This window comes from Cololabis saira, chromosome 21, assembly GCF_033807715.1.
Source record: "Cololabis saira isolate AMF1-May2022 chromosome 21, fColSai1.1, whole genome shotgun sequence".
Taxonomy (NCBI): domain Eukaryota; kingdom Metazoa; phylum Chordata; class Actinopteri; order Beloniformes; family Belonidae; genus Cololabis; species Cololabis saira.
This window is the reverse complement of record NC_084607.1, coordinates 6,973,265-7,001,028: the sequence shown is the minus strand read 5'-3', so window position 1 is coordinate 7,001,028 and position 27,764 is coordinate 6,973,265. Positions and strand designations below refer to the sequence as shown.

The following is a 27,764-nucleotide window of genomic DNA, read 5'->3' as shown; positions in this document are numbered from 1 at the left end:
TCATTCATTAATTCACAAGCCGAGGCTTCAGCCCTGACCCTTTGGTTGTGACCTACAGGACTGTCTCAGAAAATTAGAATATTGTGATCAAGTTCTTTATTTTCTGTAATGCAATTACAAAAACAAAAATGTCATACATTCTGGATTCATTACAAATCAACTGAAATATTGCAAGCCTTTTATTATTTTAATATTGCTTATTATGGTTTACAGTTTAAGATTAAGATTCCCAGAATATTCTAATTTTTTAAGATAGGATATTTGAGTTTTCTTAAACTGTAAGCCATGATCAGCAATATTTTTGATTTGATTTGATTTATTTTATTTTTGTACATGTAAAAAAAAAAAGAAACAACACTTCCTGAGAAGTTTAAGAAAACGAAACAACAAAACAAAGAATTTCATCCTTTAAAACTTGCTATCTTGATTTACATGTGCCAAAAAAGTAGTAGGAAGAAGTGTAAACTTATTTAGTCCTACCCCCATTCACTGATCGTTTAACCTGTATTTATAAATATTCACACACTGTACTCACACTGCTAAATGTGTGAGTACAGTGTGTGAATATTTATAAATACAGGTTAAATAATATTTAAAAATATTTAAAAATATTAAAATAATAAAAGGCGTGCAATATTTCAGTTGATTTGTAATGAATCCAGAATGTATGACATTTTTGTTTTTGTAATTGCATTACAGAAAATCACAATATTCTAATTTTCTGAGACAGTCCTGTATATATGGTTGTTGGAGGAGCCGGAGTCGGATGTTCATATCTCGACTTTTTCGACTTTTCTCTCGACATTTTAAATTTTTTCTTAAAATTTTGACTTTTTTCTCAACATTTCGACTTTTTTCTCGAAATTATACTTCAACATTAACCTCGACTTTTCGACTTTTCTCTCGACATTTGGACTTTTTTCTTAAAATTTCGACTTTTTTCTCAACATTTCGACTTTTTTCTCAAAGTTTCGACTTTTTTCTCAACATTTCGACTTTTTTCTCAACATTTCGACTTTATTCACGAAATTTTGACTTTTTTCTCAACATTTCGACTTTATTCACGAAATTTTGACTTTTTTCTCGACATTTCGACTTTTTTCTCGACATTTCGACTTTTTTCTCGAAGTGCATAATGAAAAAGAAATCTTCCTCCTCTAAAATATTATTTTTTATTTTTCTCCTGTTTCCTATTTTTCTCCTAACTAAGACAAAAAAAAATTGAAATTACGAGAATAAAGTCATAATATAATGAGAATAAAGTTGTAAAATTACGTGAATAAAGTCATAATGTTGCGAAAATAAAGTCGTAATAGAATAAAGTCGTAATATTACGAGAATAAAGTCGTAACATTACGAGAATAAAGTTGTAACATTACGAGAATAAAGTTGTAACATTACGAGAATAAAGTCGTAATGTTACGAGAATAAAGTCGTAATAGAATGAAGTCGTAATATTATGAGAATAAAGTCGTAATATTACGAGAATAAAGTCGTAACATTACGAGAATAAAGTCGTAATATTACGAGAATAAAGTCGTAATTTATGAGAAATCTAACAGGAAGAGCATCTTCTCCCCGTGTTAAAATGAGGAATATCTTGTGAAGTTATATTTATATATTATATTATATATTACGACTTTATTCTCGTAATATTATGACTTTATTCTGGTAATTCTACGACTTTATTTTCGTAATTTTTTGTCTTAGTTTGGCCCTAATACTCCGTCGTACTAACTCCTCCGTCGGGGAGTCGGATGTTCCGAGCGTCCGTGAACACACCACTCCGTCGTGCTGCGGTCGGAGCGTCATATCCCTCCGCGCCAGAAAGCGCGCTCCTTTCCCTCCAGAGCAGGATGTGAACGCGCGGCGGCGGAAGATCCGAGTTAACGAGTCCCCGCTGCAGCTCCCGAACCCGACCCGAACCCCGACCCAACCCCGGTACCCTCCACCCTCAACCCGCCCGGAACCGCCGAGGAGACACCAGAACACCGGCCCAGACCCGGTTCCGACCAGAGCCATGGAGCTCATCACGATCCTGGAGAAGACCGTGTCCCCGGGTGAGTCCCGGCCCGGTTTGGCCCGGTCCGGCCCGGGCCCGAGTCCAGTAGTCCCAGTACCACCGGTCCCAGGGTGCTGGTACCGGTACCGGTGCCGGTTCTGGACCAGATTAGCTCAACCAGGCCTGTGTGATCGTGACTCCGCAGTCCGGGCCGGAACCGGCCGGTTCCGAGCGGCCCAGCGGCCCCAAAGTTCGGCTAGCGGGTGAAACCCCCCGGGTCCCGTTCGGTGGGGCCGGGCGGGGTCTGTGCTGGACCGGTACCGGTACCGGACCCTCCCTTTTGCCGGGGTTAGCATGCTAGCTGCTAGCAGGGCTCGGTGTCGGTGCCGGTACCGGGTGGAGTCCGGGATAGACCCCGGGACTTGGACCGGTACCGGGGCTGGTACTGGTACCGGGGGGTTTGTGGGGAGAGTTCGGTTCCGTTCGGACCCGGATGTGGAACTTTGTTGGACCCGCGTGGAGCCGCGTTAACGTGTTAGCATGCTAAAGGGCTACCACGCGTGCGCAGGGCGGCCGCGTGCACGCGGAACCCGGCGTGCACGCGCGGAGCTGGAACTGGTCTTGGTCTTAGTTCTGGTCCTGGTTTCTGGTCCAAGTCTTGGTATTGAACCTGGACCAGGACCTGGTCTTGGTTCTAGTTCTAGCTCCAGTCTTGATCTTGGACCAGGTCCTGGTCCTGGAACCTGGTCCAAGTCTTGGTATTGGTCCTGGACCAGGAACAAGACCAGGACCTGGTCTTGTTCCTGGTCCAGGTTTTGGTCCTGGTACTTGAAATCCTTGAAAGTGCTTGAATTTTAGTTTAAGTGCTTGAAATTATAACTCTGTCTTTCACAAAATTGGGATCAGACTGTATAGTTTAGTTTAGTTTTTACAAGGAGAAAAACCTCATTACACTTAAAACAAGAATCATTACCAGAAAAATAACTTATTTGACAATTTTCACCTGTTTCAAGTAAATAAATCTGCCAGTGGAACAAGATTTATCTTCCTATTACAAGCAAAAAAAATCTTGTTCCACTGGCAGATTTTTCTACTTATTTCAAGTGAAAATTTACTTGAAACAAGTGAAAATTGTCAAATAGGTTATTTTTCTGGTGATGACTCTTGTTTTAAGTGTAATGAGATTTTCTGACTAAAAAGGAAACATTTTAACTAGAAATAAGACAAATTTTCCTGGTAAGATTTTGAGTTTTTGCAGTATATTCCTGTAGATATTTTACCCCAGCGATAAAGTGCTTGAAGATTTTGAAAATGACCCTTGAAAGTGCTTGAAAAATGCTTGAATTTGCCCTTTAAAAAAATGTGTAGGAACCTTGGATCCTGGTCCAGGTCTTGGTCCTGGTGTTTGAAATCCTTGAAAGTGCTTGAATTTTAGTTTAAGTGCTTGAAATTATAACTCTGTCTTTCACAAAATTGGGATCAGACTGTTTAGTTATTACAAGGAGAAAAACCTCATTAAACTTAAAGGGGACCTTATTATGAAAAACACGGTTTTTCTTGTTTTAACATATATAAAGTGGTCTCCCCTCACCCTGCCAGCACAGGGGAGACAAAATCACATGGAATTCTGCAAGGTCTCTGACCCCCGCCGGACAGAGTCCCCCAGTGTCACATGGTTTTTTTTTGAGCCGATTAGAATCTGCGCCTAGGGTGACGTCACCCGAGGCGCAGAGGTTCGGCCTCCGCTGCTGAAACCACGCCCACAACCAGCTCTCTCCGTCGGCTGGAGCGGTCCTTCCTTGAGCCAGTCGGACGCGGCGGAGCGGATCCGGGTTAGATCATCCAGGTTCCCGGGTGGTTTGGGAGCTGGGTCCTCGGAGGTCTGTCCCAGGTCGGATCAGCTTCACCCTCCGAGATTTTCAGCCAAATCTGTCGGTTTGATCCCCGGTAACCGACGATGCGCGCTGCTCCAGCCTACTTCCTGGTTTCCAAAGCGGGGTTTCCGACTAAATTGTCCAGGTTCCCGGCCGCTTTGAGAGCAGGGATTTCTGGGGTACGTCCCAGGCTGGACCAGCTTCACCCTCCGAGATTTTCAGCCAAGTCTGTCGGTTTGATCCCCGGTAACGGGCGATCTAAAGGCGACTAAAGGCTGATTTATGGTTCCGCGTTACACCAACGCAGAGCGTACGGCGTAGGGTACGCGTCGATTTAACGCAGAACCGTAAATCAGGCTCCGATCCGTTTACAGGGTGTAACTGAATGAGAGCATCCGACTATCGAGCTGTGTGACATCGGACGCTCTCTGTCCACACTGAAACTGTTAAACTCGCGGTCAGTTAGGACAGTCAATACAAAAAAAATAAAGCAATGGATTTTATTTTGTCGCAGAAGCTTCTCGCATGGGACACAGTTTGTGTACGACGCAGCTAGCTGCTCTGGCGGAGCGAGGTTTATTCTCCTCCCCTCCTACATGTCATTCAGGGAGCCAATCAGCACAGAGCCTCATTATCATACCCCCCCCCTCCCCTAAAATGAAGCACAGAAAAAGGGGTTAGAAGCGGTAAAACTAGTGACATGGCCCACAGGCTGAATTTCTGATTTATGTAGAAAAAACAAGCTTTAGATTGTTTTTAAGACATTCAAGGCCTGTTTAAAATACACATTAAATGCCATAATAGGTCCCCTTTAAAACAAGAGTCATCACCAGAAAAATAACTTATTTGACAATTTTCACCTGTTTCAAGTAAATTTTCACTTGAAATAAGTAGAAAAATCTGCCAGTGGAACAAGATTTTTTTGCTTGTAATGAGAAGATAAATCTTGTCCCACTGGCAGATTTTTCTACTTATTTCAAGTGAAAATTTACTTGAAACAGGTGAAAATATTTTTCTGGTAATGACTCTTGTTTTAAGTGTAATGAGATTTTTTTTGACTAAAAATGAAACATTTTAACTACAAATAAGACAAATATTCCTGGTAAGATTTTGAGTTTTTGCAGTGTATTCCTGTAGATATTTTACCCCAGGGATAAGGTGCTTGAAGATTTTGAAAATGACCCTTAAAAGTGCTTGAAAAATGCTTGAATTTGCCCTTTAAAAAATGTGTAGGAACCTTGGATCCTGGTTCTGGTTCTGACCTTGTCTCTTTTCTCCTCCAGACCGGAATGAGCTGGAAGCTGCGCAGAAGTTCCTGGAGCAGGCGGCGGTGGAGAACCTGGTGAGTGTGGGGTTCTGGTTCTGGTCCTGGTCCAACAGGAACCAGGACTACAAGAATAATTAAGTTCTGGTTCCTGTAGTCTTGGTTCGGGGGGTGGAGAGGCGCTGAGACCTGAGCCTGGTCGGCCTGGTCACATGACCTGGTTCCTGGTTCTTTACACCCGCGTTACATCCGGTTTTTACCTGGTCGTCATGGAGACTTGGGATGGAAATTACACACATTACTCTTATTGGGACTGCAGGGTCCAGATCCAGACCTGCAGTTCCTCTACTGACCACCAGGGTCTGGGTTCAGGGAGCCACGCCCGGTCGTCCGCGGTTGGTTCTGGTTCTGTGCGTCGCCATGGCAACCCAGCAGCAGCTTTGATTTGACATGGGGCCTGTTGGCCCCGCCCGGCTGACGGGACACTTACATGCAGTAAACCGGAATATTAGCAATGACCCGGTTTTGCCAATAACCCCTTTGAATAACTGGAATTTGCTCATATTCCGGTTTTTAAAAACCTGAATATGACCCCTGGGTTACTCCTTTTAAAACCAGAATATTTGGTCATGTATAGCCTAATGAGATTTCCCCGTCAGAAGGAACATGAATTTGTTTTCTGCGCATGTTTTTTCACAAGGAATCTTGGTCTTTTAAGTCCAGGAAGTTCTTAACGCAAGACCAGGAGGAGACTAATCACTTCATAAATGTAATGAAAGATATGAACATTTCTGCATTTGTAGACGGTAGAAAGTACCGGGATAGAAGATTTACAAAAAGGTGAGCGAAAAGAAGCGCGAAGCAGCATTTGTAGGAACGCCAGACCAGATCAAGCTCCGCTGGAAGACGCTGGAAAAGGCGACTTCTACTGGGCTGTTGATTATCCTCCGCTGCTGCTGCTGTTGTTGTTGTTTTGGATTTAGATACAGGAAGAAGAAGCGTAAATGACAGGAATTGCATCATGATGTTCTCCGTGCGTCGCTGGTTTGATCCAGATATCCCAAATGATTAATTGCCAAGTATACAGGGATAACCCTGTTTGCTCACGCATGGAAACATTATTCCCAATGTTTCAGTCACCGGAATATTGACCTTAACCCCAATTTTGACTGCATGTAAACGTAGTCACAGTTCCTGGTCCAGGTCTCGGGGCGGCTCTTGTCCCAGGCGCTGCGGTTCCCGGTCCGGTCCCCGGTCTAACACCCCCTCTCTCCCCCCAGCCCACGTTCCTGGTGGAGCTGTCCAAGGTGCTGGCCAACCCCGGGAACACCCAGGTGGCCCGCGTGGCCGCCGGCCTGCAGGTCAAGAACTCTCTGACGTCCAAGGACCCGGACGTGAAGACCGGGTACCAGCAGCGCTGGCTCGCCATCGACGGCAACGCCCGCCGAGAGATCAAGAACTACGTGAGTACCGGACCCCCAACCTAGGAACAGAAAAGAATGATAATTGTTAGGAAAGAAACATATAACACTTGGTTAATTATTATTAAATAATGTAGATAGTATATGGGGGTGTGTGTGTGTATTAGGGGTGTAACGATACGCTAATCTTACGGTACGATAAACGATATTGAGGTCACAATAACGATACGATATTATAGCAGTATTTTTTTAACAACCTTGAATGAGGAACATTTGACTGGAAAACATGGTCTTTTATTTGAAAGACACAAAATACAAAACAATGCTGTGTGTTTGCCCTATTGTTACAGTTTGTTATGGTTTATAACTGTTTAAGTTTTAAAGAGAAAGCCAGGACAACCATTTTCCACAAACTGAACTAAAAGTAAACGTCAGGTTTGCATTATGCATCTTCAGTTTCATCAAGTAAAAATATTTGGCCACAAACTGAATAGTTTTTCACATGTTAAAATTTATATTTATTAAAAATGGTTATTGGTGAAAACTAACTACATTGTTTGAATGTGTTTATTATAAAATGTATGAATATGTATTGTTTTTATTTTTTCTTTATTTTCTGTTATTCCTTTCTTTTTTTATATGCTACCTCTTTAGGTTTGCTTTTAATTTTCTGTTGTACCGTGTATTATGCGTGGGACCCCAGGGAGAATATCTGCAGTTCTGCTGCAGCTGACGGGGATCCAGATAAAACTCTAAACTGTGGTTCTCTGCGGCTCCAGGTCCTGCAGACTCTCGGCACGGAGACGTACCGGCCCAGCTCGGCGTCCCAGTGCGTGGCCGGCATCGCCTGCGCCGAGATCCCGGTGACCCAGTGGCCCGAGCTGATCCCCCAGCTGGTGGCCAACGTGACGGACCCCAGCAGCACGGAGCACATGAAAGAGTCCACGCTGGAGGCCATCGGATACATCTGCCAGGACATCGTGAGTGGTTGGATTTGAACATTTTATTTTCAACACGCATAAAAAAAGCGTACAAAAAAGTGAAAAAACAGAATACAAAAAAAAATAAATAAATAAAAAAAAAAATATATATATACATATACTGTATGTTTATGTGTGTATATGTATGTACAGCACTTATATAATATATGTATGATTTGACTTTTTTCTTTTACAGAAATTTAACAACTAAAATTAAATAAATAAAAGTAAATAAATACATACAATTTTACATCATAAAAGAGATTCATGCTCACCTTATAAGTGTAAGAGGAGATTTATTTTTGTTAAGAAGGTTATTTTGGTAATTCAGGGTTCATTATTTTATAAATACATTCTTTATATTCTGATGTAAATCAGGGACTATAATCAGGGCTGCACATAATTATTTTGGTCTGGTGCTCAGAGGAGCCCCTGGATATGTGACTTGGGGCTCCAAAAACGCGGTGACCCGTCTCACCGGATCGATAAGAGGGATGCAGGAATAAGTTATAGGCAAAACGATATTTATTCACTTATAAAGATGAATTAACAAATTATGGTGTGTGTTAGTCTGTAGAGTCAGTATAAAAGCCTATTTTTGCACCTAGGGTTGCCAACTTTCAGAAATAGAAATAAAGGACGCCCCGATTTCAGCAGCGCAGGAGCCAAAAAAAAGCCCCAAAACTTCTAAACTGCAAAAAAACGTGTTTATTTTATATGAAAAAACGTGTTCTTTAATAGCATTGAACTTGCATGACTGTACAGACAGCAGCTGAAATAGCCTCCTATGCTATGTATATCCACATCAGCCAAGGTGTAGAATATTGCTTCAGGTGAAGAATATGGTGTAAAAGTTAACTTATTTCAATAATTCAACTAGAATTTAGTGTAAAAATTAATTTATTTCAATAATTCAACTAGAATATGGTGTAAAAGTTAATCTATTTCAATAATTCAACTTAAAAGGTGAAACTAATATATTACCTAGTCTTATTACATGCAAAGCAAGATATGTTTATTTGTTTATTTGTTATAATTTTGATGATGGAATTGTTTGATTTCATAAAATATTCTCTCATTTATTTTTTATTTGGGGTTTTCATAAACTGTGAGCCATAATCAGAGAGCAGCGTCTTGCTGGCGCAGGTAACTGCTGCATGCAGTGACGGACACTGGCTGATTTATGGTTCCGCGTTGCACCAACGCAGAGCTTACGGGGTTGGATACGCGGGAGCGCGAACGTACGGTGCACGTCGCCGCGTAACATCCTGCAGCCACTTCTCGGCGAACACACGTTTTCTGTTCGATTCGGGTAGTGGTTCAGTTTGGCGTCTCTTTGTAGTTGGTGGTGGTGGAACGCCAACATAATTACTTAATGGCGCTTGCTTCTTGGACATTTTGACGAGACGTGTCGGGGTTTGTTCAGTAAAGCTGATCCTTACCTCTCTTCCTGCCCAACGAGCATGGAGGGGGAGTAAGGACGCGCTGTGATTGGCCAGTACCAACTTTGAGTGGCAGTTCTGGGGAAAAGCTCTCGCAATAGATTTTTTAATATTAGTATTCTGGTCTGGCCACAACCAATAATATGAGCCCCAGCTGTTGGTACGCAAAAGCGCTTCGCAGCACAAGATTGACAGCGCACTGTGGATTTTGACGGCGCATGCGCTCTGGCGGCCCACTTATGTGCAGCCCTGACTATAATGACACTAGTCAGTTTATCTGTAGTGATTAGTCTGTTTTAGACTGGGCGTAGTGATACGCCACAGTACGGCACTAGGTGAGTGTTGATGTTCTAAAATCCTACACTGTTGAAGGACATTAAAGTACACTGGAACTCGTTGTCCCCGTTTTTATCCTACTAAAAAGGTTTAACTTAATAAGGTAAGGCTTAACTCTACACCAGCCTTACATCAGTAAAAGTTCAGAGCTCAAAACGGGACTAGTTTCTTCTGAGCGGAGTAAGATTTTGGTCCGCGGGTGGAGGCACGGTCGTTACTAGTCAACACAAAAGATTAATATTAATAACCCAATATCGCGATAGTTTGTCACCTCCACGACACGTATCGTGACGTTGTTTTATCCCAAAATTTCGTGGCGCGATATATTGTTCCACCCCTAATTAATACTAGTATTAATATTTCCCCCCAGGACCCGGAGCAGCTGCAGGACAACGCCAACCAGATCCTGACGGCCATCATCCAGGGCATGAGGAAGGAGGAGCCCAGCAACAACGTGAAGCTCGCCGCCACCAACGCGCTGCTCAACTCGCTGGAGTTCACCAAGGCCAACTTCGACAAGGAGGTACGGAACCGGAACCAGAACCGGGCCCGGGTCTGACGCCAGAATCCAGGGTTCCTACGGGTGCTTGAAATCCTTGAAAGTGCTGGAATTTCAATGTTGTGTTTTCAATGCCTGAAAAGTGCTTGAATTTTAGTTTTAAGTGCTTGAAATTATAGCTCGGTCTCACTGCAAAAACTCAAAATCTTACCAGGAATATTTGTCTTATTTCTAGTTGAAATGTCTCATTTTTAGTCAGAAAATCTCATTACACTTGAGTCATTACCAGAAAAATAACTTATTTGACAATTTTCACCTGTTTCAAGTAAATTTTCTCTTGAAATAAGTAGAAAAAAAAGATTTATCTTCTCATTACAAGCAAAAACATCTTGTTCCACTGGCAGATTTTTCTATTATTTTAAGTGAAAATCTACTTGAAACAGGTGAAAATTGTTTTTTTTTTTCAGTGATGAGTCTTGTTTTAAGTGTAATGATTTTTTTTTTTTTTTTTTACTAAAAATTAGATATTTTAACTAGAAATAAGACCAATATTCTTGTTAAGATTTTGAGTATAGTCTAGTTATTACAAGGAGAAATAAAATCAGTAAGATGAAACATAACTAGATGTTTACAGCACGATACAATGTACATAATTGAGATAAAAAGCAGAAAAAATAATTGAGTACATATATTCCTGTAGATATTTTACCCCAGCGATAAGGTGCTTGAAGATTTTGAAAATTACCCTTGAAAGTGCTTGAATTTGACCTTGAAAAATGTGCAGGAACCCTGAGAACCGGGCCGGACTCTGACTCCAGAACCCGTTCCGGTTCTGATGTGTTTGTTTGTTTCCAGACGGAGAGACACTTCATCATGCAGGTGGTTTGTGAGGCGACCCAGTGTCTGGACACCAGAGTGAGTCCACACACACACACACACACACACACACACACACACGGTCCGTGCTGCGTTCAGGTGCCGTCAGTAACTCTGTGCTGTGTTCAGGTCCGGGTGGCGGCCCTGCAGAACCTGGTGAAGATCATGTCTCTGTACTACCAGTACATGGAGACCTACATGGGACCGGCTCTGTTCGCGGTAAGAACCGGGTCGGGGGGGAACCGGGTCGGCCCAGTTTGTTGGATTTGATTTGATTTAAGGCCGAAATATGTTTCTGCGTCAAAACTGCGCTGTGCCTACGGCGTGTGGTCTGCGTCCACGCCGTCACCTGCGCCGTCACTGACGTGCACCTCCCGAAAATTGTAACTACGCGTCGAGGGACGCAGACCACACACAGACGGAGAGGGCTGTGATTGGTTCTCTTGGTAGCAACGCATTTCCGGGTTCCGGTTTGAAGCAGTCGTGAACTTTCAGGGCTCTTTTCTTCGTTTGTGTGATTTGATTTTTTTTATTTTTTTTTTTTATTTTGGTTTTTTGCACAATAGTTGTCCTTATTTCTTTGATTTACTGTGACGGGAAAAAGTCTGATAAACCATTCAGAAAAAGATCGCTAACTAGCGGTGGGTACTGCACCGCGACCAAATGGAGAGACGGAGGAGTCCGAAGGATTCACGACGGCGTCACGGTGACGGCGTGTGGTTGGTTTGACGCAGAACCTTAATTCAGACTTTATTCACACTCACACATGTGAATTGGTCTCCCGGAGAATCAAAAGCTTATGGTCGGAGCCAATGAACATAAATATAGTAGACAGGAATACATACGTGCACCTGCACTTATATACACACTTTAGATATTTTGTGGTCCCGGAGTGTACATTTTTATATATATATATATATATATATATATATATATATATAGAGACATAGACAGGGGGGCGGGGCCACAGCGACGTCGGTTCCTCTTCCTGCCCGCAGCTCGGCAGGAGGATTTTACGATGTCGCAGATTAAGCGGGTTTCTTTCACCCGGGAAGCTGCCGACCTCAGGACGAGGTCCAGACGGCTTCCTGGTTTTGCGGAACCCGACAGACGGTCTTAACCAGGACCTGGTCCTGACCCGGTCCTGAGGACTGGCAGAGACTAAAGTGTGTGTGTGTGTGTGTGTGTGTGTGTGTGTGTGTGTGTGTGTGTGTATATAAATTCAACTTCCTTTTGCTAGTTCGTTTAGCTAATATATATATATATATATTAGTTATATATATATGTATATGAGCTTAACAATTGTTTCTTTAACTGGCATTTGAATATGGAGATAGACTGACCTTTTAAGGCAATCATTCAAGTTTACTTTGTTTTCCTATAATAAGGAGTTTATGTCTAGTTTTGTGGGTGTGCTAGAACGGAGATTGGGATGAGTTGAGTTAGTCTGGGATTCAAACCTGAGACCACCTGATATATTGTACAAGCATTATGGAAGTAGTTATATTCTTTAAGGCGAAGAAAACCATAGTGGGCAAACAGGTGGCGAGTTGGTGAATTAAATTCAGTCCAGGAGATGGAGGCACGGATAGTTTTTTTCTGTAAAACTTCTAATTTTTTTAGATGACTGGGATAAGTATTACATCGAATAATATTACAGTAATTTAAATGTGGTTCAAACTAAGTTGTATAAAGAATGAGAAGGGCAGAGCGTGGACGCAGGTGTCTCGGTTTGAAAACTGACATATTTAGATAGTTTTTCCACAAGGTGATCTATATGACATTTAAAATTTAGACGGTCATCAATGAGGAAGGAACTTTGTAGAGTTTACTCTCTTTATTTCTTCATTTATTTTGATCTGTTGACGTTGCTCTGTCCCCAGATCACCATCGAGGCCATGAAGAGCGACATCGACGAGGTGGCGCTGCAGGGCATCGAGTTCTGGTCCAACGTGTGCGACGAGGAGATGGACCTGGCCATCGAGGCCTCAGAGGTGGGTGGTGCGGTCCGGCCCGGTACCCCCCCCACCCCCCCGAGGGCCCGGCTGCTTCATGACCCCTCTGTTCTCGTCCAATCACAGGCCTCGGAGCAGGGCCGCCCCCCCGAACACACCAGCAAGTTCTACGCCAAAGGAGCGCTGCAGTACCTGGTCCCCATCCTGACGCAGACCCTCACCAAACAGGTAAAAACCCTCACCAAACAGGTAAAACCCCATCCTGACCCTCACCAAACCGGTAAAAAAACCCCATCCTGACCCCCACCAAACAGGTAAAAAAAAAACATCCTGACCCCCACCAAACAGGTAAAAAAAAAACATCCTGACCCCCACCAAACAGCTAACCCGCCGCTGGGGGCGGGTCCTCAGGTGATTGACGGCTGGTCCATGATGAGAGATCATGCACCACGCTGACATGTGATGCAGAACCACTAGAATCTCTGAGACCGGCCCCGTTAGTTAGTTAATCTTTATTTCTATCAATTATAAGCGTGCAAAATTTGGTGACTTTTGGGGCACGTTTAGGGGGGCAAAAAGGCTCTCCTTTCGTCGGAAGAAAAACGAGAATGAGGATAACGACGAGGATAAAAATTCCTACAGATACAATAGGGCCTTCACACTGTCAGTGCTCAGGCCCTAATAATAATAATAATAATAATACAAGATAGAATCAGTCACCAAACCTTTAAAAGGGAGTGACCTTACCATTTTTTTGCTATCCGTTTTGCAGCTCGGTAAGACTGCTTTTGTTTTCACTTCCAGACCGCTTTTCCACCAAACCGGTTCCAGGCTGCTGTTCCTAGTGGTTGCAGAAACTGAAATAATGTTAAACATGCTGAAATTGTAATAATTTCTTGTAAATATTAGTGTTTATGATGCGACTGAACCACGTGGTTGTCTCAGGTGGTTTACGTCTAGTAGTCCGGTTCCTAGCTGGTCCCCCCCCCCCCTCCAACACGATAGGACACTGAGTGCGTTTACATGGGAAGTTTAATTCAGAATTAAAATTAAATCCGATTCAAAGCAAGTAAAAATTACCATGTAAACGCCGAATTCTGAATGAAAATGGCCATTCCGAATTAAACTAAATTAAAGTGGCTGGTTTATTCTGATTTTAAATCCGACTAGAATAATTCTGCGATCATGTTTACACTCATTCCACTTTAAATTAATTCCGGTCTTTCTTTCTGCTCGTTCCCTCGCCCGTCTGTCTCCATGACGCTTATATTCTGCGCTGGGCTTGTTTTCCAAACAAAGTTTCAAGATGGCAGCACGCAGTAAACGCTGGTCAAGAGCAGAGACCATTTATTTAATAAATAGCTTGGAGGACCTGGAAATAATTAAAAGAACAGATGGAAACAGGAAACATTAAAATTGTGAGCTATTCTAAGTTATAGTGGCAAAGTTAGTTTTTCTTCCGGTAGTTTAACTTCCGGTCCCCCCCCTATCCAATCAGAACCTTCCCAACCCCCAGACCTGGAGAGGAATTGGATAAAGCCGATCAAACGTGTTTTCCATGTAAACCTTAATTCAGAATTACTATTTCCATGTAAACTCGAAGGAAAATAGTTTAATTCTGAATTATTTATTTAAATTTACTTAATTATTGTCCTCACATCTTACATTACACAGCTGGTGTACAATTGGTTTACAATTATTGAAAGAAAAACATCAGCATGTCAAAAAAATGTTGAAAGGAACAAAACCTGCATATATTTATATTTTTTAAGGTAAAACGAACAAACGGAACCAACTAAAGACAAACACACACACAAAAAAAAGGGGGAACAATGATGAATCAAAACAGGATGTATGGGCTTGTAACAGCGACTTAATTCAGTTGCAGGGAGACCAAACTACAATATTATAAGGGTTTGGATATACACACACATAAAATTATGTACGTATAAAACGCATGAAAACTGGCAGTCCTTCAAACCAACAGAGAAATGACCGAGAAAGTAAGTGAGTGGAGACAAGTAATTTAGTTTTGTAGATAATTGTGACTTTTGTATATAGGAGACCCATTTTGACCATGAACTTGTGAATTTATCCATTTGTAGCCGAAGTGAGAAAGTAATCCTTTCCATTTTATATATTTCATTAACAATATCAGTCCATTCCTCTATTGTGGGAGAGTCAGGATGCAGCCAGTGACGTGTGATGGTTTTCTTGCCAGCAGAAATCAGAGCACCAAATAGATATTTGTTGAGATGCCCTGTGAATTCTGCATTATTTAATTCGGAATAATTAATTCCGAATGAAAAAACATCATGTAACCGTGGCCCTTGTGGTGTCTCCGCAGGACGAGAACGACGACGATGACGACTGGAACCCGTGCAAGGCGGCGGGCGTGTGCCTGATGCTGCTGGCCACCTGCTGCGAGGACGACGTGGTTCCCCACGTGCTGCCCTTCATCAAGGAGCACATCAAGAACCCGGACTGGCGCTACCGCGACGCCTCCGTCATGGCCTTCGGCTCCATCCTGGAGGGGCCCGACCTGAACCAGCTGAAGCCGCTGGTCATCCAGGTACTCACCGCCGCCGCCACCAGGCCGCCGGCTCGGCTCCGGGGCCATTGACATATTTACGTATCTGCCCATGGAGCTGCTGCGATACGTCAACGACGCCGCCATATTGGATGTTCAAGACTGCGCTAGTAAATGGACGTATTTTCATAAAGCGCCTTTTCTACAAAGAAATGTATGTTTTACGTCTCATTTATTCATTCACACACGCACTAATATACTTGGGAAACTGTTAGGCACCAAATATAATATATTTAATTTTCTGAGATGGCGAAAAACAATATATATTCCCCCTCACAAAAATAAGAAAAATAGTGAAACATATTTTCTCATCAACAAAACTTATTTTATTGTCTAAAAAATGGTTCAAATGTTTTTATTTTCTGAAAAATGGTTCAAATATGTTATTTTGTTACTTGAAAAAATTTAAATATGTTTTGTTGATGAGAAAATATGTTGTATATTGTTTTTCGGCACTACCTTGTTCTCTATAGCTGATGTAACATGAGCTCATCATGACGGCTGGTCCATGATGAGAGATCATGCACCACGCTGACATGTGATGCAGAACCACTAGAAGCTCTGAGACTGGCCCAGTTAGTTAGTTAATCTTTATTTCATTCAATTATAAGCATGAAAATCAATAAAATCAAACTATGTGGGATCAATAAAGTTCTTATTTTTGCCATCTCAAAAAATTAAATGTATTATATTTGGTGGCTAACTGTTTCCCAAGTATATCAGTGCGTGTGTGAATGAATAAATGAGACGTAAAACGTAAATTTCTTTGTAGAAAGGCGCTTTATGAAAATAAGTCCATTTACTTGTATTAGTTTACAGCGCAGTCTTGAACATCCAATATGGCGGCGACGTTGACGTATCGCAGCAGCTCCATGGGGCGTCTACGTTTATCTGTCCGGGGCTGCCGCCCTGACCCCTCCCTGACCCCTCCCTGACTCCTCCCCCTCCCCCCCGCAGGCCATGCCCACCCTGATCGAGCTGATGAAGGACCCCAGCGTGGTGGTGAGGGACACCACGGCCTGGACGGTGGGCCGTATCTGCGAGCTGCTGCCGGAGGCCGCCATCAACGAGGTGTACCTGGCGCCGCTGCTGCAGTGCCTGATCGAGGGCCTGGGGGCCGAGCCCCGCGTCGCCTCCAACGTGTGCTGGGTGAGTGCAGGGCCGGGACATCACTGCTAAAGCTGCTTTTGTCAACGAAAAATTCGGACTAAATATCATCGTCAACGTACGGAAGAGTATTAGAGCCAGGCAGGAGAAAAATATTTTAGAGGAAGATTTTTTTTTCCCATTATGCACTTTGAGAAAAAAGTCGAAATGTTGAGAAAAAAGTCAAAATTTCGTGAATAAAGTTGAAATTTCGACTTTATTCTTGAAATTGTACTTCAACATTAATCTCGAAATTTCCACAAAGAGCGGTGCTGCTACTGCTGCTGTGACAGGAGTTGTTACCAGGCTAATCCACCGCTGGGGGCGGGTCCTCAGGTGATTGACGGCTGGTCCATGATGAGAGATCATGCACCACGCTGACATGTGATGCAGAACCACTAGAAGCTCTGAGACTGGCCCAGTTAGTTAGTTAATCTTTATTTAATTCAATTATAAGCACGAAAATCAATAAGCAAGATAATAAACATTTACAGGTTTTTCTTTGGTCAATATGGTGATTATTTTTGACCGAAAAGGTCTGGGCTTGAAGTATAAAGCTTATCTTGCCCACCTTTAGGTTAGGTCTGGTTCTGGAGATCCAGGTCAGGTCCCGGTCCTGATCTGAGTCCTGGTCCCGGTCCTGACCCTCCCCTGTCTGCAGGGACCTGTGGTTACATTAATCTCCACATTTCAACTTTTTTCTCAGAAGTGCATAATGAAAAAAAATCTTCCCCTCAAATATTTTTTATCCTGCAAAAAAAAGAGAAAAAAGTCAAAATTTCGTGAATAAAGTTGAAATTTCGACTTTATTCTTGAAATTGTATTTTAACATTAATCTCGACATTTCAACTTTTTTCTCGAAGTACATAATGAAAAAAAAACTTCCCCTAAAATATAATTTTTATTTTTCTCCTGCCTGGCCCTAATACTCTTCCGTAGGGTTACAAGTTCTGGATTACATTAAAGATAAAGACATAGAAGGTTGAAAAATGTGTAGGAACCCTGACATCACTGTTCGGAGCGGGTCATGTGACCAGGCAGCTCGGAGCGGGTCATGTGACCAGGCAGCGCCCTGATTGGCTCTCGTCCCCTCAGGCCTTCTCGTCTCTGGCGGAGGCGGCGTACGAGGCGACGGACGCAGCCGAGGACCAGGAGGAGCCGGGAACCTACTGCCTGTCCTCGTCCTTCGAGATCATCGTCCAGAAGCTGCTGGAGACCACAGACAGGTAGGGGGCGTGGCTAACCGCTGGGGGTGGGGCTACTGATGAACACACCTGTGCAGGACCAGAAGCTTGGAGATGATTCCCAGCACAGTTACCCCTCCAGGATCCTTCAGGATCCTTCTGTCCCCCTCCAGTCTAGAAAAGGGGGTCTGTAGGGCAGGAGCGGGGCTAACCCGGCGCTGGGGGCGGGTCCTCAGGTGATTGACGGCTGGTCCATGATGAGAGATCATGCACCACGCTGATATGTGATGCAGAACCATTAGAAGCTCTGAGACTGGCCCGGTTAGGTAGTTAATCTTTATTTCATTCAATTATAAGCATGAAAATCAATAAGCAAGATAATAAAAATTTACAGGTTTTTCTTTGGTCAACATGGTGGTTATTTTTGACCGAAAAGGTCTGGGCTTGAAGCATAAAGCTGATCTTGCCCACCTTTTAACATAATAGAATATGCAAAAAGAACAAATGAAGTATCATGAGGTTACACAAAATAATAATAATAGTAGTAGTAATAATAATAATATTATTAACTGTAATAATAATAATAGTTAGGTCGGGTTCTGGAGGACCGGCCTGGTTAGACCCTCTCTCACCTCCGAGTTCTGGATGATTCCAGTCGTAAAGATTCTTGTAACAAACTCTGACAGATGTGTATCTGACAGAGGTGTCAAAAGTATTCACATTCATTACTCAGGTAGAAGTATAGATACTAGAGTTTAAAAATACTCCTGTAGAAGTTGAAGTATCAACTCAAGTTTTTTACTCAAGTAAAAGTATAAAAGTACTGGTTTCAAAACTACTTAAAGTATAAAAGTAAAAGTAATGTAAGGGGGAAAAAAGCCATTAAGGACAAAAGCCATTGAAAATGAATGCATCTTAGTATAATGCAAATATATTAAAGAAGCATATATGTGTACTATTGAGCATTAACATGTGTTTCAGAGAGCAGCAGATATGATGACTAGTTGCCTATAAGTATTGTAATGGTGCAAAAAGTCAAACTTCAGAGGCATGTTATCATTTATCCTAACCTTTATTGGAATGTACATCCAAGTTTAGTTGCAGGAATCTGAGGGAACGGATGTAAGAACAAAACTGGACAAGAACATCTGAAACAACCACAACCAAATTCACTCTATCCGGATGGAGCAATTTAACTGGATAGTTTTTATTTAAAGGCCGAAATGAAATAGAGTAACGAGGCTGTTTTTAAATGTAAGGAGTAAAAAGTACAGATAATTGCGTGAAAATGTAAGGAGTAAAAGTAAAAACTCATCTGAAAAATAATTACTCCAGTGAAGTATAGATAACCAAAATTTCTACTTAAGTAAGGTAACGAAGTATTTGTACTTCGTTACTTGACACCTCTGGTATCTGAGTCCTGCTTAGCTGCTGGTCCTGATCCCAGTTCTGGTTCCTGGAGAAGAAGCTGCAGAGTCCTCTGATCAGTGTCCCCCCCGGTTCTGCCCGTGTGTTCCAGGCCCGACGGCCACCAGAACAACCTGCGCTCGGCGGCCTACGAGGCCCTGATGGAGATCGTGAAGAACAGCGCCAAGGACTGCTACCCGGCGGTGCAGAAGACCACGCTGGTCATCATGGAGCGGCTGCAGCAGGTCCTGCAGATGGAGGTGAGGCCCCGCCCCCTTACTGACCTCTGACCCCTGTCTGCTCTGAGTGACATCACTTCCTGTGGCTGCAGTCCCACATCCAGAGCACGTCGGACCGGATCCAGTTCAACGACCTGCAGTCGCTGCTGTGCGCCACCCTGCAGGTGAGCCCCACTCCCCACCCCAGCTGAGTCTGAGCTCTTATTGTGGCGGGTCGTGTCTGACCTTTGACCTGTCCCCCAGAATGTCCTGAGGAAGGTGCAGCACCAGGACGCGCTGCAGATCTCGGACGTGGTGATGGCGTCGCTGCTGCGGATGTTCCAGAGCACGGCGGGCTCCGGCGGCGTGCAGGAGGACGCGCTGATGGCCGTGTCCACGCTGGTGGAAGGTAGGTAGGCGCCGCAGCGGTCGTCATGGTAACCGTGGTCGCCGCGGTAACGGCCGCCGGAGCCACCAACGCCGCCGCCGCTGACCCGTCGCCCCCCCTGGTTTCTCTCGTTGCAGTTCTGGGCAGCGACTTCCAGAAGTACATGGAGGCCTTCAAGCCGTTCCTCGCCATCGGGCTGAAGAACTACGCCGAGTACCAGGTACGGGGCGGGGGGGGTTGCCATGGAGACGGGGGCCGGGGGGGGGTTGCCATGGAGACTTAAGCTGCTTTTGTCAACGAAAAATTCTGACTAAATATCATCGTCAACGTAGGGCCAGGCAGGAGAAAAATAAACATATTTTAGTGGAGGAAGATTTTTTTTTTTTTTCATTATGCACTTTGAGAAAAAAGTCAAAATGTCGAGAAAAAAGTCAATGTTAAGAAAAAGGGAAATTTCAACTTTATTCTTGAAATTGTACTTCAACATTAATTTCGACATTTCGACAAAGAGCGGTGCTGCTACTGCTGCTGTGACAGGAGTTGTTACCATGGTAACACCTCCCCCGCCCAACAGCAGGAAGTGCCGTGTGGCTCTGAGTAGTACGTCCGAGTTAATGCACACTACTGATATTTACTCAAGTGTGCCGAACTTAAGTATACTTTTTGAGTATATACTGTTTAGTATGGCATTTCCGACGTCTGTACTAGGAATGGGTGATATTTTACCGTTCACGATAAACCGTCAAAAAAATTCCCCACGATAAGAATTTGTCATCTCGCGGTAAAAACGATAAATTCCCGTTGATGACGTTTTTGTGTAAATCCTGATTTATGGTTCTGCGTTAAATCCACGCACAACGTAAGTGAAGGAAGGAAACAAGGAAGGAAGGGAGAAAAGAGGAAGGGAAGAAGGAAGGAGAGAGCAGCAGGAGGAGGGAAGGGAGGAAGGAAGAAAGGAACGAAGGAAATGAGCCTGAAAGAAAGAAAGAAAGAAAGAAAGAAAGAAAGAAAGAAAGAAAGAAAGAAAGAAAGAAAGAAAGAAAGAAAGAAAGAAAGAAAGAAAGAAAGAAAGAAAGAAAGAAAGAAAGAAAGAAAGAAAGAAAGAAAGAAAGAAAGAAAGAAAGAGGATAAATTCCCGTTGATGACACTTTTGTGTAACAAACATGGCGGAAGGCGGATCTGAGAGCGAGATAGATTTATAGTTACAAAGATGGAGTTGAATTGGTATTTTTTTTTATCGGGATAAATGCCAGAAATTATCGTGATACATTTTTTAGTCCATACCGCCCATCCCTAGTCTGTACTCCTGGGGGCGGGTCCTCAGGTGATTGACGGCTGGTCCATGATGAGAGATCATGCACCACTCTGACATGTGATGCAGAACCACTGGAATCTCTGAGACCGGCCCGGTTAGGTCTGGTTCTGGAGGTCCAGGTCAGGTCCCGGTCCTGACCCTCCCCTCTCTGCAGGGACCTGTGGTTACATTAATCTCCACATTTCGACTTTTTTCTCGAAGTGCATAATGAAAAAAAATCTTCCCTTCAAATATTTTTTATCCTGCATGGCCCTAATACTCTTCCATAAAAATGGTCCTGGACAATTCTGACTAAAATAAGACAAAAATGCTCAGACGTTTAGTCGACTGAAACTTGACACGACTAAAAGGAGAATGAACGTGACTAAAACTAATAAAAACTAAAATGATAGCTTGACTCAAAGACTAGACTAAAACTAGAACTGAAACAGGCTGACAGAAACAACACTGGTCCTGACTGCCGCGGGTGCAGGGTTGCCGTGGAGACGCGGGTGCAGGGTTGCCGTGGAGACGGGTTCCCGGCTGACGGCGGTGTGTGTGTTGCAGGTGTGTCTGGCCGCCGTGGGGCTGGTGTGTGACCTCTGCCGGGCGCTGACCTCCAACATCCTGCCGTACTGCGACGAGATGATGCAGCTGCTGCTGGAGAACCTGGGGGTGAGTACCGGGGTCCAGACCCAGGTCCGGGTTCAGGGTCCAGACCCGGGTCCAGATTCACAAATATGTTCTTAAGAATGATCTTAAGAAATGTCTTAAGATCTAAAATTAAGAAGTTCATAAGAAAGTGAAATTCCTCAATATTTTCTTAAGAACCGTCTTAAGAACTGTCATTTCTTACGAATTTCTTATTTTTCTTCCTTAAGAACTTCTTAAAATATGTCATTGCATTGCACGCGCCAAAAAAACATTTATACAGGTAGTTTGGTCTTAACCGTCAGTCACTCACTAAACATGGAGAAGGAGAAAGAGATGCAGGAACTTTTCAAGGTTATGGTGGATGAGATTAATGTGCGAAAAAAATTACTATTGGGGAAAATTAATAATTAACTACCACGCTAACTAACATGCTAACAAACTGTTAACAAACAGTTAACAGTCTCTTCGTGTAATTAATTACAAAGTATATGCTCAAACTATGACCTACTAGTCTAAACTTGTCTAAAATGTGTTGAAAAAGGTGATATTAGAGTCTTACCTTTTCACAGAAGACATTTTAAGACAGGTCAAGGTTGTCTTAAAGTTAAGAAAGAACTCCAGAACAAATTTGAGAACTTTTATTTCAAGAATACCATTTATTAAGTTTTTTCTTAAGAAGAAAGTTGAGAAAATACTAAGAACTTTATTGGAGAAATGACTTCTCTTTTTTCTTCTTAAGACTGAACTTAAGAAAAAAATGACACTTAAGAAGATTTTTCTTCTTAAGAATGTTTTGTGAATCCGGCCCCAGGTCTGTACTCCTGGGGGCGGGTCCTCAGGTGATTGACGGCTGGTCCATGATGAGAGATCATGCACCACTCTGACATGTGATGCAGAACCACTAGAAGCTCTGAGACTGGCCCGGTTATCTTGAGTCCCCGATCCGGGTCCCGGCCTAACTAACTAACATGCTAACAAACAGTTAACAGGCTCTTTGTGTAATTAATTACAAAGTATATCCTCAAACTATGACCTACTAGTCTAAACTTGTCTAAAATGTGTTGAAAAAGGTGATATTAGAGTCTTACCTTTTCACAGAAGAGATTTTAAGACAGGTCAAGGTTGTCTTAAAGTTAAGAAAAAAGTCAAGAACAAATTTGAGAACTTTTATTTCAAGAATACCAATTTTTCTTAAGTAGAAAGTTGAGAAAATACTTTTTCTCTTACTCTTTTTTTCTTAAGACTGAACTTAAGGAAAAAATGACACTTAAGAAGATTTATTTTCTTAAGAATGTTTTGTGAATCCGGCCCCTGGGACCCAGCACCACTCACACGTCTCTCTCCCCCTCTAGAACGAGAACGTGCACCGCTCGGTGAAGCCGCAGATCCTGTCGGCCTTCGGGGACATCGCCCTGGCCATCGGGGGGGAGTTCAAGAAGTACCTGGACATCGTGCTGGACACCCTGCAGCAGGCGTCCCAGGCCCAGGTGGACAAGGTGAGGACGTTAACGGTTAATACCATGTTGGTGGAAACCTAGGGCATATACCTGCCCGAGGGGGCGGGGCCACAGCGACGTCGGTTCCTCTTCCTGCCCGCAGCTCGGCAGGAGGATTTTACGATGTCGCAGATCAAGCGGGTTTCTTTCACCCGGGAAGCTGCCGACTTCAGGGCGAGGTCCAGACGGCTTACTGGTTTTGCGGGACCCGACAGACGGTCTTAACCAGGACCTGGTCCTGACCCGGTCCTGCTCCTGAGGACCGGCAGAGACTGAAGTGTGTGTGTGTGCGCATATATATGTATGCAAGTGTGTGTGTATAAATTCAACTTCCTTTTATTGCCACACGGCTAGGCCGTTTAACTAATATATATATATATATATATATATATATATATTAGTTAAATTAGTAATATTATATATATATATATATATATATATATATATATATATATATATATATATATATATATATATATATATATATATATATATATACACTAAAAGTGTTATATACACGTGTGTGTATATTATACACACCGTATTTTCTGGACTATAAGCTGCATCCGCTCTATTTTTAAAAAAATAATTAAAAAAAGATATACAAGCCGCATCCGCTTTATTTAAAAAAAAAAAAAAAAAAGGATATGCAAGCTGCAGATATTTATGTTGTTAGATTAGATATTCACTACATGTACAGAAGGATTTTGAACTGTAAATGATGTACATGTTTGTACCTAAATAGATCCTTTCCTAACAGGGTCTTTTAACACGGCAGCAACTTTGCTGATTTAAAACGGGACAGAACCAAGAGAAAATAACCGGTATCTATTTATCTGTTTGAAATCTGCTTCTACTTCTATCTGCTAAAGAAGTAGCAGCGTATTCTTCTTTGCATTTATTTTGTCTTAGTTTTGATTCTAATTCCGGTTAAAGCGCCCCGAGCGCTGGAAGAAAAATCCACAGAACAGCTGCACCTTTGTATAAGCTGCATGGTTGAAAACCTATGAATAAAGTAGCAGCTTATAGTCCAGAAAATACTGTATTTACACATTCCTCATTTTTAAACCTAATATGTTTTCAATGAGACAACAATATTTGAAGATCGATGATTGAAGAATGTATGTATTTCACGCTGCGATCGGTGATATCAGGATCAGATACTGGTTTTGCTGATTGGTTATCGGTGATGGGTGATTATTGATGGGTGATTATTGATCTCTGGTGTCTGCAGACGGACTACGACATGGTGGACTACCTGAACGAGCTGCGGGAGGGCTGCCTGGAGGCGTACACCGGCATCATCCAGGGCCTGAAGGGAGACCAGGAGAACGTGCACCGTAAGCCCCGCCTCCGCCGCCATGCAGGCCCCGCCCCCTCTGACAGGGGGGCGGGGCCACAGCGACGTCGGTTCCTCTTCCTGCCCGCAGCTCGGCAGGAGGATTTTACGATGTCGCAGATCAAGCGGGTTTCTTTCACCCGGGAAGCTGCCGGCTTCAGGACGAGGTCCAGACGGCTTCCCGGTTTTGCGGGACCCGACAGACGGTCTTAACCAGGACCCGGTCCTGGTCCTGAGGACCGGCAGAGACTAAAGTGTGGTGTCTCCTGCAGCGGACGTGATGCTGGTCCAGCCCCGCGTGGAGTTCATCCTGTCCTTCATCCACCACATAGCTGAAGACGAGGACCACTCGGACGGGGTGGTGGCCAACGCCGCCGGACTCATCGGGTAAGCAGAGCCCCCGGGGGGGGAACCAGGGGAGACCCAGGTCCCCGTCCTGGGAGACCCAGGTCCCCTCTGGTGTAGGAGAGGGGGGTCCAGGGGTCTGGAGGAGACCCAGGTCCCCCTTTAAGCCTGGATTATGGTTCTGCGTTAAATCGGCATCGAGCGTGCGCCACAGGTTCGCCGCAATGAGCAACCCACGGCGCACGACTGACGCACACCTCCCAATGACCTAATTCTCCTTCCTTCTTCCCTTTCTCCTTCCTTCCTTCCTTCCTTCCTTCCTTCCTTCCTTCCTTCCTTCCTTCCTTCCTTCCTTCCTTCCTTCCTTCCTTCCTTCTTTTCTCCCTTCCTTCTTTCCTTCCTTCCTTCTTTTCTCCCTCCCTTCCTTCTTTTCTCCCTTCCTTCCTTCCCTCCCTTCTTTTCTCCCTTCCTTCCTTCCTTTCTCCCTTCCTTCCTTGCTTGCTTGCCTGCTTCCTTCCTTCCTTCTTTCCTTCCTTCCTTCTTTTCTCTTTCCTTCCTTCCTTCCTTCTTTCCTCCCTCCCTCCCTTCTTTTCTCCCTTCCTTCCTTCTTTTCTCCCTTCCTTCCTTGCTTGCTTGCTTCCTTCTTTCCTTCCTTCCTTTTCTCTTTCCTTCTTTTCTCCCTCCCTTCCTTCTTTCCTTTTATTCCTTCTTTTCTCCCTTCCTTCCTTGCTTGCTTGCTTCCTTCCTTCCTTCTTTCCTTCCTTCCTTTTCTTTCCTTCCTTCCTTCCTTCTTTCCTCCCTCCCTTCCTTCTTTTCTCCCTTCCTTCCTTCCTTTCTCCCTTCCTTGCTTGCTTGCTTACTTCCTCCTTTCCTCCCTTCCTTCCTTCCTCCCTCCCTTCCTCCCTTCCTTCCTTCTTTCCCCCCTTCCTTCCTTCCTTCCTTCTTTCCTCCCTTCCTTCCTCCCTTCCTTCCTTCCTTCCTTCTTTCCTCCCTTCCTTCCTTCTTTCCTCCCTTCCTTCCTTCTTTTCTCCCTCCCTTCCTTCCTTCCTTCCTTCTTTTCTCCCTTCCTTCCTTGCTTGCTTGCTTCCTTCCTTGCTTGCTTCCTTCCTTCCTTCTTTCCTCCCTTCCTTCTTTTCTCCCTTCCTTCCTTCTTTTCTCCCTTCCTTCCTTCCTTTCTCCCTTCCTTCCTTGCTTGCTTGCTTGCTTCCTTACTTCCTTCCTTCTTTTCTCCCTTCCTTCCTTCCTTGCTTACTTCCTCCCTTCCTTCTTTTCTTCCTTCCTTCCTTCCTCCTTCCTTGACCCGAAGACAGCACAAGGGTTAAAAAACACATATGGCGCACCGACCGCCGTCTACACACACATAGAGCGCCGCCTTACAACAACACCCACACACAAGCATACAAGTGTGCATATTTAAAAATAGAGCGGGAGCAATTATTTAAGTTAAGTTACAATCGTTATTGCATATCGTTTCTGCATTAAACAGGTGCGCTAAATCAAATATGCAACAGTTGTCAGGACTCAGCGCGTCGGGCTTCATCCGAGCCTGATCAGCTGCGACGGGCAGAGCCCGCAGCTCTCTGGCCGTGCTGCAGCGGAGACACTTTCCGTGCCGTGTGGCCCCTCGGAAATGATGCCGGCTTTTGCAAAAGCTCGAACAGTCCAGTCCAGCAGACACGTCAGCCCACACATCTACAATCCATCAACAGTAAACGACGGAGCCCGCCGACCTTCGGGCCCGCCTACGTGGGGCAGCTCCCCCGGGAGCCGCGTCTCCTTCTCGGTAGCGAGCCCGAGTCGCCCCGTCCGCCCCAGGTGTCCCGCCACGGAGCTGCCGCCGGGCAATTCATGCGCCCCATTCCCCCTTTAACTTCTCATGGTGGCCTCAATTACGTCCGCCTTACAATAATACAATGGGCGCATTGCGTCATTGGGCGCGCGGTACATTTAAAAAAAAAAAAAAAAGACGTTTATATGCCCCTAATTAGGGCTGTTCGATTTTGCCCAAAAATAAAATCTCGATTTTTTTTTTTCTCTCAAAATCCGATTTTCGATTACGATTATTTTGTGAATTGACAAAAGGCAAAGAAATGATTTCAAATATGCAGTTTTTTTATTGAACATTTGCCCCATTGGGCTTTAAGTGCAAACTTTGCTCTTATTAAACCAAAAATGAATGAATAAAGTGCAAAACTCTGTAAAATAAGTTGAAAAAAAGTTTTAAAAAATATAATAAAATATAAAGTTTTATCTCTGAAAAAAAATCAGCAAATCAGCACTTGCAAACATACAGTAAGTTATATTTCCAATTAAATAAAACAAGACATTTTCTAATTAAACTAAACTGGGTCTTTGCATGCTAAATAATAATGCAACCCATGAAGGAGGTAGAGGTGTGTAATGTCAGTCATTACATTTGCTATTCACATTTGCAAGTTTTTTGCAAGGAACACGAGCCGGTCTACGGCATCTGGCTTGAGGAATGCCCGGTGGCACGTTAGTATATCACCATGGTTACAACGCCCCCTCCTACACTAAAGAGCCTTTCCGATGGGGCACTTGTCGCAGGTATTGAGAGGTATTTCCATCAATCATGAATATGTGTGCAGACAAGGTTAAAAAAAAATATATATATATTTTTTTTTTTTTTTTTTGAAAAATCGATTTTACGATTTTCACATTTTAACATCGTTCTAATTACATAATCGCGATTACGATTTAAAATCGATTAATCGAACAGCCATACCCCTAATGGTCGCAAAAATACGCTACGCGTCGAGGCGACACAGACCCAACGCAGACCGAGAGGGCTGGTATTGGTTCGCTTGGTAGCAACGCGTTTCCGGTTCGTGAAGCAGTCGTGAACTTTCAGCGCTCTTTTCTTCGTTTTTTGTTTTTTTTTCCCCTCCGGTTTTTGTTTTTTTTGCACAATAGTTGTCCTTATCACTTTGATTCACTGTGACCGGAAAAGTCGGATAAACCATTCAGGAAAAGATTGCATCCCCCTAGCGCTCTGGGGGGGTTATTGCACCGCGCCGAAATGGAGTGACGGAG

General features: G+C 43.6%; 1 protein-coding gene and 3 non-coding genes across 4 annotated transcripts in view; all 4 read left to right on the top strand.

The window, feature by feature from the left end:
- The first annotated feature begins 1,826 nt into the window (after window positions 1-1,826).
- Window positions 1,827-27,764, top strand: part of kpnb1 (karyopherin (importin) beta 1) — a 29,819-nt gene continuing 3,881 nt past the window's right edge. The window contains exons 1-20 of the mRNA XM_061712654.1: window positions 1,827-2,060; window positions 5,160-5,218; window positions 6,421-6,603; window positions 7,341-7,541; window positions 9,690-9,842; window positions 10,674-10,733; window positions 10,824-10,913; window positions 12,578-12,688; window positions 12,776-12,877; window positions 14,997-15,221; window positions 16,197-16,388; window positions 17,481-17,611; window positions 19,089-19,236; window positions 19,308-19,379; window positions 19,459-19,603; window positions 19,720-19,802; window positions 21,444-21,551; window positions 22,883-23,026; window positions 24,261-24,366; window positions 24,638-24,752. Of these exons, the coding sequence (XP_061568638.1) occupies window positions 2,021-2,060; window positions 5,160-5,218; window positions 6,421-6,603; window positions 7,341-7,541; window positions 9,690-9,842; window positions 10,674-10,733; window positions 10,824-10,913; window positions 12,578-12,688; window positions 12,776-12,877; window positions 14,997-15,221; window positions 16,197-16,388; window positions 17,481-17,611; window positions 19,089-19,236; window positions 19,308-19,379; window positions 19,459-19,603; window positions 19,720-19,802; window positions 21,444-21,551; window positions 22,883-23,026; window positions 24,261-24,366; window positions 24,638-24,752 (2,468 nt within the window). The 5' untranslated portion in view covers window positions 1,827-2,020. The remainder of the gene's footprint in view (window positions 2,061-5,159; window positions 5,219-6,420; window positions 6,604-7,340; window positions 7,542-9,689; window positions 9,843-10,673; window positions 10,734-10,823; window positions 10,914-12,577; window positions 12,689-12,775; window positions 12,878-14,996; window positions 15,222-16,196; window positions 16,389-17,480; window positions 17,612-19,088; window positions 19,237-19,307; window positions 19,380-19,458; window positions 19,604-19,719; window positions 19,803-21,443; window positions 21,552-22,882; window positions 23,027-24,260; window positions 24,367-24,637; window positions 24,753-27,764) is intronic.
- LOC133422845 (small nucleolar RNA SNORA79) lies at window positions 11,665-11,806 on the top strand. The gene has a single exon (XR_009770781.1). It is a non-coding gene; the product is annotated as a small nucleolar RNA SNORA79 (small nucleolar RNA).
- Window positions 23,102-23,243, top strand: LOC133422847 (small nucleolar RNA SNORA79). Its single transcript, XR_009770783.1, has one exon. It is a non-coding gene; the product is annotated as a small nucleolar RNA SNORA79 (small nucleolar RNA).
- On the top strand, window positions 24,429-24,570 carry LOC133422846 (small nucleolar RNA SNORA79). Its single transcript, XR_009770782.1, has one exon. It is a non-coding gene; the product is annotated as a small nucleolar RNA SNORA79 (small nucleolar RNA).